The sequence below is a fragment of the Crocodylus porosus genome, unplaced genomic scaffold (genome assembly GCF_001723895.1).
Source record: "Crocodylus porosus isolate Cpor-Errol unplaced genomic scaffold, CroPor_comp1, whole genome shotgun sequence".
NCBI classification, from domain to species: domain Eukaryota; kingdom Metazoa; phylum Chordata; order Crocodylia; family Crocodylidae; genus Crocodylus; species Crocodylus porosus.
Genome location: NW_017728911.1, coordinates 362,427 through 375,477, shown reverse-complemented (window position 1 = coordinate 375,477; position 13,051 = coordinate 362,427). Strand labels below are relative to the sequence as shown.

The following is a 13,051-nucleotide window of genomic DNA, read 5'->3' as shown; positions in this document are numbered from 1 at the left end:
GGGCCGGGCCGGGCCGGGCCGCCTCATTTGCATGCTGAGCGGGGCCGGGGCTATAAGAGGGCCGCCCGCGGGCTGCAGCCCACACCCGCCGCCCCCAGCCAGGTAAGACGGCAGCCCTGCCCCTGCGCCTGCCCCTGCCCCTCGGGGCCACCGGCGGCAGGACCCTGCTAAAGACCCTAGCTCTGCCTTTCCCCCAGGACAGCCCTGGGGGAGAAGCCAACACGGGGTGCCTCTTCTTCATTTCTTCCCTGCCTGCTTCACCCCCTTCCCCTGCTCTGCCTCCCCCTTTGCACAGGAGCAGCTGAGCCCTGCCCGGGATGTCTGCTCCTCTGGGGGCTTTACTTCATCCTTCTGCTGCTCCCCGACTTTTCCAGGCACCTTCCTGTCTTGGGTGGTGAGAGAACATCTCCACGGCTGGGTTTTGCTTGGGTCTTGTGTTTGCTGGTTGGGTTTTGCTGGGGAATTTGAACTGTATTCTAGTTTAATTGTATTCTAGTTTTTGTACTGGTCTTAAACTTCTCAAGTGAGTATCCCGCTAGGTTCAAGGAAGCGTTGTCTCTAGCATTGCAGGTTCGAGGGGGAAGAATAGGAACGGGGAAACAGAATTAGAAACCTGAACAGTTTAAAAAAAAAAATAACAACCAGGTTCTAGAAATGTATTCATTCAGGGGCAGAAAGAGCAGGGAAAGCAAAGCAGTGAAGAACTAAATTTTGAAAGCTGCTTGGTTTTCAACACCCAGGAACCTAGAGATTTCAGCTTGAAATGACACAAAATTGGTATTTTGTTTGGACGTTGCCCCTGGAAATGTTGTACCGCTTGTTTATTAGGGGGGAAATCCTTTGTCCTGGCAGGCGAACTCATTTTTGGCAGAATTCTGCATTTAGAAGATAAGGATGGCCCTTTAGTGCGTCAGCCCATGGGTCCGTCTTGTCCAGTCTCCTGTATCGCACAGGGGCAGAGAGCGGATGCTAAACTGGGGCTAGCCAGGGCTTTTCCCCTTGCTCCTCTCTCACTTGCCGCCTCCAGCATTTAAGGTCCAGGAAGGTCTGATTCAGAGGCTGTGCCCCTCACTCTCGTGGCTCAATAGCCACTGATACCCTTTTCCTCCAAGAATTTGTCTAATCCCTTCTTGAATCCAGCTAAACTAGATTTAATCAGGAAGTTTCTCTTCCTCCCCTAACAGAAAACTACAACCCAGATGTAGGAGTGAATGTAAAAAAGTGTAAATTGCTTCTGGTTGTGAGGCAGATGATAAGAGAGGTTTTGGGTTTGGGGCTTTTTCTTAAATTTGGATAAATTGGTGCTTTGCAACCCTTTCAGACTTAAGGAGCCCCTCAGAAAATGCCAGCTCTACGCTTTCATTTGGTCTTTGCCTATGGAAAATGAATAGAGCAATTGTACTGTTACAGCCTTCTTAAAGACTTCAGCATGTCAGCGGGTTTTTGATACCATGGATTCCTATTGGAAATCTCTGGGTTTATCTTACGAATCAAGGTGTTTGTACACCTAACAGTGCTAATATTGCACAGCACCCTGCAGCACCCTTAAAAGGATCTTGGGCACCCTGGGGTGCTGAGGCACCCTGGCTGAGAATCACAGGGATAAATCATCTACCAGGATAAGGATAAGGATGCTGCACTGAATCTAGATCAGGCACCTTCCTAGAACAAACAGTTCTGTACAGTTATACAGTGGGAATTTCCCAGAAAACATCAGGCACTACCCTGCAATTATTATGCCAGTTGCATGACACAAGTTTAATCCAGTGTTTCAGGTTTTCCTCTTCTCTTGAGGATGATATGAGTGCATGTGTTGCCGACAGGAGTGTACACAGATGTGAATAAGACACCCTTCTGTGTTGCAAGGGAAGCTAATCTGCCTGATCTCCACTGAGAATGGGATTTTTGTTTGTTTGCTGGGGGAATTTCCCGCTCAGCTATCAACAGGTATAAGGAGCTTTGAAAGAAATGGGGCAGCATTTTGATTTTTTTTTTTTTTTTTCCAAAGGGTGTTTTTTTTTTCTTTTTAAATTAATGAAACTTTTTTAATCCCATTCCATTCTCATGTCATGATTTTTCTATTGAAGCCCAACAATTGTAGTTATGATTTTTTTTTTTTTTTAATAAAAAAGTTCTATTGGAGGGCAGAGTATAAAACCCACAAGATATTTGATGGCAAATTTTAAAAGGAGTGATTATACCAATAGAACTTCAACTTTTCTTTAAGTGTCAACACTTGCACTTTGGGGCTTTATTTTAATTTTAGTTTTGTTTTTAATCGTTGCTTTTGGGTCGCATGACGTAAGGGCTTACAGCTCATTCAGAGCTCTGGGTTGAGTTCTGGCATCAGTAGCTGGGCATCTGTCTGCTCATGTTACTTTGGAGCCAGATTCTGTGTGCATGCCTATATGCACACTTACTCTGCAAGTAACCCAGTTGGAGTCCAGGCTTGAATGAAGGCAACACTCAGCACCTGTCTACACAAGAAAGTTGACTGCAGTAATTATGATACGCTGTAAAAGTGCACTAATTATTTTTGGAATAATGTGACTTTTATTCTGGAATAGAGTATACATGGATCTATTCTGGGGTGGATATTCCATATGACTAACTGCTATTTTGCAGGAGTTATTTCAGTCAGTTTCTTTGTAAAGCATAGCCCTTAGGAAATATGTCAACTTGCTTATTATGGTTCTTTGTATAGCCAGGTGGCTTCATCCCCAGTTGTTCTCATCCAGCTTGTGGGACCAGTGCCCCAGGAGCTCCTGGTGCTGGAGGGCGGTGTTACCATAATGCACATCCTTCTTCTGAGGAATCTCCTGGAGAGCCTCCCTGTCCCAAGCCAGCCAGAATGGAGCTGAGTGGGCAAGCTTGATAACCCTGTATTTCTATTTCCCTTCTAGGATCCCTGTCTTCCACCCAGCTCTGCAGAATGACGCTCTTCAACGGCATCTTTCCCTTCTACTGGCAGGGCAGGAAACCATTTGTTTTCAATGTCAGCATCATCATAGTCATCATCGTCTTCCTAACATTAACACTCAGCTTCCTGCTCATCCTACCTGGGATCCGTGGCCGAGCGGTGAGTGACCCGAGTTGACCCTGCCCACCTTGGAACCAATTTCTGATTCAGGTGTTATGGAAAGGAGAGAGAGAGAGAGACCACAAGCATAGATTATTGCCTTACAGAAAGCAAGCAGGCAGGAGCTGCACACAGTTTTCCCAAGGCATCACTGCCTTCTCACAGGCCACTGCCTTACAGTTTCGGCTCCATGGCCCTCCAGGGGAGCAAACCCAGTTCCTTTTGTCTCCCCACAAAGGAGATCTTTCAGATTTAAAGGAAGCCTCAGACTTTCCTAACTGGAGCCAGTAGTCCATTATATAAGTCAAAGTTGGCCTGGGACTTGGTTATTCTCTTTTCCCCTACATCCATGGCTGCCCAAGCATGTGGACATATCAGGGCATGCTGCATGGTCCATGTTCTCTTCTTGTCCTGGGAGGTGTTGGTCCACAAGTGAGGCTGGAACCACATTGCTTTTGTGCCACACAAACTTCCAAACCACAAAGGGATATTATCTGTAGATCAGGTTGCTTGATGTTCTTCAATTCAAGGAGAGGAAATTGATAGAGAAATGAATCCCCAGATTTAGCAGCCAAATCAGAGATTCACTGGCATGGTTCGAGATGGTGGCAGGGCTGCTTCTAAGAGTCCTACTTAGTTTTCCAGTACTGGCCATGCAGCCTAAAGGAACCTGTGCACTTTTCAGTGCTAGAGACACCTTTGCCTATAACAAGTCTGCTGCATTTGTGAGACAATGGCTGTGGAGTGGAGGGTTCTTGTTGCTCAGCCCTGAAGTCCTTTGTCTCCAGCTCTGCAATGTAGCCCCAGAGGCTCCAATTCTGGGCTCCCTACCCCTCCAGCCTGCAAGTATTCCCCTGGTCTAGTAGGCTGACGGCTCTGCTATACAAGTCCTAACCTTATCCTCTTTCCCTCCTGCTCCCAAGTGTCTTGCTGTAATTCCAGTTATATTACTCCTCTTTATTGTAGTAGCATCCAGGAGCCACACCTAGGTACAGTGCTAAGCACTGTGCTGATACACCTCAAGATGCTGTCCCCATGCCAGGGATCTAGCAGTATTCCCATGGGCTTTGTTCCTTCTAAAATGCCTGGTTTAATTTTGCTGACTTGGGAATGAGAAGTGAGGCTAAGCTGGGATCCTCCTTTGTTCCTCATCATCTTCTATCTCTTCTTCTCACAGAGGCTATATTGGCTGCTCCGGGTCATTCTCAGCCTGTTCATCGGGGTGGTGATTGTTGGTAAGTGCTCTACCTCATCTGTGATGCACAGGAGCTAGCAGGATGTGTTCCTGGAACAGGAATGCAGCTAAGAATTTCCCAGTTGGGAGGTGTGTGCATCCAGGAAGCACAGGCTAGTGGTTAAAGCACAGGCTCCACAGGCAAGCAACAAGTGACCTGCTCCTAACTCTGTTCAACTCTTCCTCTGGGACAAGTCACTTAACTTCTCTGAGCCTCAGGTGCCCCATTTCTGAAATGACATTGCCAGTGTTTTAAGGAATACATGGCCACCCAGGAACTGTGCCACAAGAGTTTCACAGGGGACAGAGATTAATTGCATCTATGATTAAACGCACAGGCCCTGTTGCCCAGTCTTGCAGAATGGGGTCTTTGACCACAGCCAAGTATTCTTCATTCCAGTCAGCAGAGGGTGGTAGTGTGCATGAGTGTGACTGTGTGTGTGCACACTTGCTGATACATTGCTGATTCCTCCCATGGACGCTGAGCTTTGCGGCTTCCCTATTTGCAAAGCATTTGAGGACCTCAGCTGGAAAGTGTTGTAGAAATGCCAAGTTTTGTTAGAACTGCTGAGGCCTCACCTGGAATACTGTGTCCAGTTTTGGGCCCCACACGTCAAGAAGGATGTGGACAGACTGGGGAGAGTCTAGCAGAGAATAACAAAAATGCAGAGGCCTGGAAAGCAAGACTTATGAGGAAAGGCTGAAATTGCTAGTGTTATTTAGCCTGGAGAAGATAAGACTGGGGGGGCGGGTGGGAGGGATTTTATAATAGTCTTCAAATACCTAAAGAGCCATTATAGAGAAGATGGAAATGGGCTTTTCTCTGTGGCCACAGGGGACAGGGCTAGGAGCAATGGCCTCAAGCTGCAACAGGAAACTTAGATTAGAGATTAGAAAAAACTTTCTAATTATGAGGGTGGTCAAGCATTGGAACAGGCTGCCTAGAGAAGCTGTGTAATCTCTATCCTTGGATATTTTTAAGAGCAGGTTAGACAGACCCTTAGCAGAGACAGTTTAGTCAGGGATGATCCTACCTTGAGCAGGGAGCTGGTCTAGATGACCTTGTGAGGTCCCTTACAGCCTTATTTTCCTAGGAAAAGTCAGGCTGCAAAAAGTCAAACAGCACCTGTACATGGCTGGGGACCAGTCCCTACCTGGTTCACAGACACTACATAAAGGTGGAGACAACTCTTGTAATGTGCTGTGCTGGAGTTCAGAGAAGGAGCAAGGAGCAGGGGTCATGTCTCCTATTCCACTTTCCATTTGAGCGACTTTACTTTTCTCCAGGCACTTGAGAGCTATCAAGTGCTGTTCTCGCTCTCTGGCTAAGTGCTGCTTGGATGCAGAAGAATAATGAATTGTTTTAATGTGAAAGCCAGGAATTTCTCAGTTTTGGCACTGTCAGGCAGCCTGGTTTGTGTTCTGTAGATAGATAAACTTTCCATGAGGCTCCTGTTGCATTAGGGCTCTGCTAATAATGGATATTTCAGATCATCAGCTGGGGAAAAAAACAAATTTGGGGAACCCAAAAAATATTGTGTTTAACTTGAAATGATATATTTTGATCTCAGGTTATTTAACCTTACAGCCTTATAACAGTCACAAGCTGGCAAAGGGTAGATTCAGGCTAGATATCAGGAGGCGCTACTTCACGGTCAGGGCAGCTAGGTTCTGGAACCAACTTCGAAGCAAAGTGGTGCTGGCTCCTACCCTGGGGGTTTTTAAGAGGAGGCTGGATGAACACCTTGCTGGGGTCGTTTGACCCCAGTACTCTTTCCTGCCATGGCAGGGGGTCGGATTCAATGATCTGCTCAGGTCCCTTCCAACCCTACAAACTATGAAACCTTTAAAAAATCAGATTAACTTTGAATTGAAAATCTTGTTCAAAATGAGAAGTTGTATTTTCTTATTTCAGTAATGTCAAAACAAAACATTTTGTCTTCTCCAAAAATTCTCCTAGTGTTTGGGAGGGAAGGGGATGGTTGTTTTTTTTTCAATGGAGCCTGTTCACTGAACCAAAACTTCCCTGTAGCCTGAGTCACCACTGCCCCAGTTGAACTATTCTGGCAAATTTAACACTTCCCCCTCTAAATTCCACCCTGCCCTGCATCAGATAATGTATATCTGAGGATCTGGAAACACTCCGTGGGCTGGTTTTTTCCCCCTTTGGCAAACAGTGTGTCTGTCTGCCACAAGTTTCCTGTACTTTATGGCCTGAAGGTGTGGATCATGTAGAGCACTGCTTCCCAGACTTGGTGGGTTTCTGCTCCACCATAGTTAAATCAGACCCACTCATGCCTTCCCCCGCCCCCCACAAACTTTAGCTGCAAATTCCCCTCAGCAAGGAGGGAAGTGATGGTAGCCGCTGAAGTAGAGAGGTGCAGGAAAGGCTGAAGTAGGGGGCACCCTACTTCATGGTGCGTGATTCACATGCTTTCCTCCAAATGCCCTCCCAGGGCTGGGAGCCACTGCCTTGGGTTTGGGGCAATGCCACAGGGGCATTTTGACCCTGAACCTGTCTGCAACACAAGGTGAGAGCACACGGCTGTTCAGGTTCTCCCATAATTAGCCCCACAGGGGACCAGAAGAGCTGAAGATTAATATAGACACTTGTTAAAAGGGGACAGCCCAGCACAGGGTGAGCATGAGGTACCAAGGTCCTTGTGTGTTTGGGATGCCCAGGCCTGTCCTCAGCCTATGAAGCCACAGACACATGTTCCTTTGAATCACTGCCAGGCCTAGAAGGTCCTACTGGATCACACCTGCACCAGAGAGACCTTGGTCCCAAGATGTAGGTGCCCTCTTTGCCACAGGGGACTTGCAGTCCTACCTTCCCTCCCAGCTGGAGGGGAGACAGATGGGCCTGGGATACGCACCAGAATCCCTCAGGGCTTGTCTGGTCAGCATCAATGATCAAACAGGTGATTTTTTTTGTTCGCTTTCTGGGGTCAGCAGTTGCATGAGGCATGACAGGGCTGGAGTCGCATCCAGCTGCCTTGGCCTCCTCAACCTGAATGGCCCATTCACCCTTGAGCCAAGTTTTGGTATGAGACTAGATCAGGGTTCAAACCCAGACCTCCAGATCCATACTTTTAACTGCTCTGGCTGCACCTCCACCTCCTTGCCCTTGCAATAAACCCTACCAAAGGCAGACTTCCCCACCCACCCGCCACCCAAAACTTGTGAATCATGGTGTAGTGCCAGCCCGTCACTTATCCCTCTACCTCTTACAGTTGTTCAGTTCACGGGGGACTGGGAGACCGGCTGGGTGGCAGCGAAAACATCCTATAAGTCCTTCAGCAATGCTGTGGTGAATGCGGACATCGGGCTGCACATCGGCTTGGCAGGTGTCAATGTCACACTATTAGGTGAGTACTGGGTATGCATCTGCAGCACTGGGATGCATCAACAGGTAAAGCAATAGCTAACGGACCTGGCCTAGCCTTCCCATCCTTCTCCTTAATATCAGGGCCCTCACTCTTGTGTAGGGGCAGTGACTCCATTACCACCATGTGCCTGCTCCTGAATATCTCTGGCCATAGCTGTTATCCGTCTGGTGGGTGGACCTCACAGGAGGACAGGAGGTGCTAGTCATATGAAATCCACTCTTCTGGGGGTTAGCCTCCAGTGGCCCTGCCCCCTGGTTCATAAAATCTCCTTTCTGGACTCTGACACAAAACCCACCAGAACTCTTAAGCCCAGGAAGTAGGAGAGGGAAGTGCTCTGTCAGGGCAGGCTGGTGGCATCACAGGAAGGAGAGCACAGTAGTACTCATCCCCTACCCTTGGACTCAATAATTGGCCCTCTGCTAGTACCAGATCCCTACACACCAGGGAAGCTCTGTTCTGCATCCGTGCCTAAGGTGGAGCATGTTGCTTTGGCAGGAAACCCAGTGAATCAGATCAATGAAACCATCAACTACAACGAGCACTTTTCCTGGAGCTTTGGAGAGGACTATGACCTCAACTACAACGAGGGCCTGGAGCGGGGGCTCCCCCGTCCCATCCTGTACGTGGCAGAGAAATTCACTCTGAACAGCCCCTGTGGCGTGCACGCCCAGTACCGCATCTCCAGCCACTATGCATCAGCTACCATGTGGTGAGTCTCTCTCTCTCTCTCTCTCTCTCCTGCTATAGGAAACTGGGCAGGCTGCTCCCAAGGGGTGGGAGGATACAAAGTGCCTGGTGCGTGCCCCAGCTCTGCAGTGGGTAGTTCAAGGGGGTTCCTCTGCAGTAGCCAGCACTGGACTCCCATTCCCTTGCAGACGTGGCCTGCTGGGGTGCACGTACATCCCACAGAGATAAAATGGGGGGAGAAGGGAATGAGTTGGTGTAATCACTTCAAGCGAATCTGCAGAAGTGACAAGGCTATGAAGACTGAAGCTGCTGAGTGCACAGCAGGCGCTTCAGTACTGAGGGAGGAGCCTTGCATTAGTCTCCTGTGCATGAATGTCTTGCCGTTGTGATCATTGTTCATGTTGTGTGAGTGAGCAGAAGAGACAGTACAGGCAGTTTGGCTTTTCTGGATGCAGTAGAAACTGGAACCAGGGTCCTTCAAATGTGACAGAAATCCTTTCAGTGACCTGGAGTTGGGGCCCTGTCATGCTAGGGAAGTTATGGTCTTGAAGGCGTGTGGTGTGTGGGGTTCATTGTCTCTGGCATGGGGGTGATTTTCCTGAGAGAGACATGAAGGAAGAGAGGAGGAGTGCAGTACACACCCTTCCCAGGGGAAAGAGTTTGCTTGTCTGTGAATGACAATGTCATTTAATCACTGGTACTCAGATAATGAGAGAGGTTCAGTCACCAGTATCAAAGCCAGGTGCTGGTTATGACATTACCCTGGAGCTCCTCACCTTCCTTGTTGCTGTGCCTGCTGGGTAGTAAAACTGGGCTGATTGCACGGGCAGCAGAAGCAGTCTGGTGGATTGAGAGCTAGAGGTGCAGGTGCCTCCTCTTGCAAGTCCAGGAAGCGTGACTCCGTGCTTCTCTCACCGCCCTCAAACCAGTGCAAGCACACGAGGAGAGGGACCTTGGAGACAGCAAAGCTGCTGCATGGCTGGGGTAACCCTGAGCTTGACGGCTCTCGGCAGAAGCTTCCCTGGGTCACCCAGCAACTTTCTGGACCACCATTAGTTTGGGTGCAACTCCTGCTGACACCCATGGAGCTGCTCTGAGTTATACCAGCCATGAACATAACAGCTGTAGATCATGCAAGGTAAAGCACTTGTTTAGTGGACAGCGGCATAGCCAGTCCTTGTGGGGTGATCGTGGCTCCCTCTACTGGCTATTCCATGTCCACGAGAAGAACTGTGCTTTTTGGCAACGTGCTGCCTTGATGGGGCAGCTGCTCCTACTCCAGGGAACTGAATCCCAGCCCTGCATACACTGCATGTCTTGCCTGCCAGCTCACCTAGCTAGACAGCAGCACAGGTGTCACAACCCCCCTGAGTTATGCCCTCAGGTGCTGCCCAGAAAATCTGAGTAGACAACCAAGCCAGGTGTTTCCCTGCCCAATGGCTAGGACTCCTCAGGAAGACTGAGCAAAGGGTGGATGTTGCCCTGCACTAATGTGTCACACTCACTTTTACAATATATCTAGCATTTGTCACCTTGCAAAAACCATTCAGTGACCCTTCTGTTTCTCTCCAGGGTGGCATTTTGTGCCTGGCTCATAGCCAACATACTCTTCTCCATGCCTGTCCTTGTCTACGGTGGCTACATGATGCTAGTCACTGGGGCCTTTGTGCTCTTCTCACTACTCTCATTCTCCACGGTGAGGAACTCCCCAATGTGTGCCATCCAGTTTGGACCTGCCTCCTTAGAGACTGTCTACGGGGGATCCTTCTGGCTCACACTGGCAACAAGTAAGCATTTCAGACTGTTCAAGTGCCTCCCAGAGGCTGCCTTTAAGCATCCTTAGGATCCAAGAGGCTTTTGGGAGTCATAATTATCAGGTCAACAGTTCTGCTGGGGAATTAGATTGAAATGGTTCATTACATGCCACAGAAAAATTCCCAGCCAGTTGCCCTGAATAGCACTGTCTGCTGAAAAGCAGCAAGCCCCTAGTAGGGGAAAGAGGAGGATATAGTAGACTTCTTACAGTAGCTTCTGGGTTTCATGTATGTGGTGGAAGGTACTCAGAACCAATTAGCCTCTAGGGTGCCATCCTGCCCTATCTTTTACCTGACTGACATAGCTAACAGCCTCTCTGCACTATTCCCTCCACTGGTGTGTCCTCTGAAATGTCCCACTGATGGCCCTGTGTTCAGGAATATGAGGCTTTTAAGGGATTTGATGAGGCTGAGGCTTCCAGTATATCTCTGTCATCCATAGCAGAAGGCTTTTGTCTGTGAGAATCTCTCTCCCTTGAGTCAGACAGCCCTCTAGCCTAGGGGGAATAGGACCATATGCAATGCTTGGAAGAAAGGTGTTGCCACCCTGGTGCGTGATCCATGGAAGGGAAGCTCCCTAAGGAGGTGATGTATTTCTTATGCTTTCCAGGCTTGCTTTGTTTCCTGATTGGGATGTTTGTGATTGTGCTGAACTACTGGAGGCCCAAGCAGCTGAAAGCTTTCTTTGATCTGTGTGAGGATGAGGAGGAAGGAGGCAAGGAGCTGGGGGAAGTGTACGTCAACCCCCAGCTGGTAGCCAGTGAAGTGCTGGCTCCTCCTTCGGACATCAGGCTGACTGTCAAGGATATATAGAGGAAACTTCCCCTCCTCCTGCCATCCCCCCCTTGCTGACACCAGGAAGAAGGGAGCAGAACATCAAGGAGTCCTGACCTTCCCCATCTCTGCACTGAGATCCGGGTCCCACATCCTCCCACCCCCCAAGAAATCAATGAGCTTCCTTCCCTCACTCTGCTGGGTTGAGGACTCTCCAACAGCCTGGAATGGAAGATCGTGATCTCTGGGGAAAGGGAAGGCTTTGAATCCAGAGTCAGCAAGGACTCTGCACCCAATTACTGGGATCATTGGTGGCGCTGCAGCCATTTTGCGCCAACTAATCACTCCAGGGACACTGCCTCCTAGGAGGCATTTTCACTTGCACTCTGGGTCCCTTTGAGGAGTTGATCTCAACCCTTCTCCAATGGGACTCGCACTTGATTTTGGAAGCTGAGCTTCTCACATGGAGTGTCTGAGACCCCAGACACTCCAGTCCCGTGAAATGATACTGGCATCCAGTACCATGTATATCTGGCTGAAAAGGCCAGAACTAATATGAAGAGTATTTAAGTTTGTTGGTATGTTCAATGAGCAGTTCCCTGGGAGAGAGATGTCACATGCAACAGCAGTTGGTCCATACCATGGTTTTTCCAGTGAATGTCCTATGACCACAGTCTTGCAGATTAGGACTGGACTGGCACCACTCCTTACATCAGGGAGTGGATAGAGAATAATGACCCATGGTGAGATGTATAGTGGGTGCCACACTGAGGCATTGCAGTAACCAGATGTAGAAGAGCAACTGTGGGGCACAAGGGGTAGGACAAAAGGTAAGCAGCCTGTTTAAAAAAGCCTTGGTCATTTCACTAACAGTGGGCCTGATGCCAAGTGGAAGCCAGACCCAGCTCCCAGGGAAGCCAGTGAAGCTGCTGGTATGTAGCCTGCTTGAGATCAGGCTCCTTGCCCTGTCAGTCCCATTGTGGATGTTCACACGGCACTGTAACTCAATTCTCTCCCAGTGACGTCTGTGCTTAACCCTCCTTGCTGGGTTGATTTTTATTTGTGTCATCCTCCCTGGCTGTATTTCAGAATCTGTGTGTGTGCACAAGTATATGTTGTGCTGAGTTTGTGATTTTCAGGGAGTTTATATTTATGCCTGCTCTGTGCTATGAATGGTGTAATAAAGGAATAGAAATGTTGTAATCTGGAGTCTCCTAATATTTTTGTCTCAATGATATATTTTTAAACAGAAGTTACTAAGGTGCCAAAGTGACTTAGGAGCACAGGTCCTATGGAGTGTCAAGGCTAGGAAAGGTGTCATTCCAGTCAGATCTAGATGTTCAAATGCTTCAGGGGGCATGTCTACATGTATGCTTTAATGCACAGTAGCCTATTTTACAGTGTCACATAGAAAACAGTGCAGCCATGCTAATGCACAGTAAAACAGGCATCAATTGTTAGTCCCTCGCTCGGGCGCTTTGTATTTCCATCTCAGCTTTGTCATCTTTTCCCTGGATTCCCCATCCAAAACATCTACTAATAAAAGTCAATTTGTTCTCTTGAAACTATCTCTAGAAGCACCTGCTCTGAACTCTGATTATTTCTGCAGAGCTGATAAGTTGATGGTCTCTATGACTAATCACCAGCCTTTTCCTTTCACTGGGATTGTGCCTCTTGCTTCCTGGTAGGGGTTTTACATACAGCCTAAGAATCATCCACACAGCTTGTGATCTCCCTTTCACTTAGATCTATGTTAAATGAAAGTTATTTGCAACCAGATGGTCTCAGGATTTCACCCAGAAATGGCATAGTCATCCTTTCAAGCTGCACTGCTGCCAGGAGGTAGCCAGCAAGCAAGAGTACACAGCCTGGCCAGCTTGTCCAGGGTATGACCTGTAATAACCCTACCGATGCACACAGCCATATCCTGAGACAAAGCATTAGCACATTTTATCTCACGTACTTTAGAGCAGTGATTCTCAACCAGGGTACTGTGGTACTGTGCAGAGTCTGGAGATCTTTTCAGGGGTACTGCAGGGTCTCATGCAACATGATTCACAAGATAAAGCCAGAG

General features: G+C 48.5%; 1 protein-coding gene across 1 annotated transcript; it reads left to right on the top strand.

Moving 5' to 3' along the window:
* The first annotated feature begins 2,883 nt into the window (after positions 1 to 2,883).
* On the top strand, positions 2,884 to 12,167 carry LOC109308804 (dual oxidase maturation factor 1-like). Its single transcript, XM_019533213.1, has 6 exons — positions 2,884 to 3,079; positions 4,257 to 4,314; positions 7,547 to 7,681; positions 8,198 to 8,411; positions 9,962 to 10,176; positions 10,814 to 12,167. Exons 1-6 carry the CDS (start codon positions 2,933 to 2,935, stop codon positions 11,014 to 11,016), a joined length of 972 nt encoding a protein of 323 aa, XP_019388758.1. The 5' UTR covers positions 2,884 to 2,932; the 3' UTR covers positions 11,017 to 12,167.
* Positions 12,168 to 13,051: the final 884 nt, after the last annotated feature.

Bases quoted from the DNA above. Each gene is read 5' to 3' on its own strand.
- LOC109308804 (XM_019533213.1), top strand. From the start codon at position 2,933: ATGACGCTCTTCAACGGCATCTTTCCCTTCTACTGGCAGGGCAGGAAA. The intron at 8,412-9,961 runs GTGAGTCTCTCT...GTTTCTCTCCAG, and splicing joins TATGCATCAGCTACCATGTG to GGTGGCATTTTGTGCCTGGC. The intron at 10,177-10,813 runs GTAAGCATTTCA...TATGCTTTCCAG, and splicing joins CTGGCTCACACTGGCAACAA to GCTTGCTTTGTTTCCTGATT.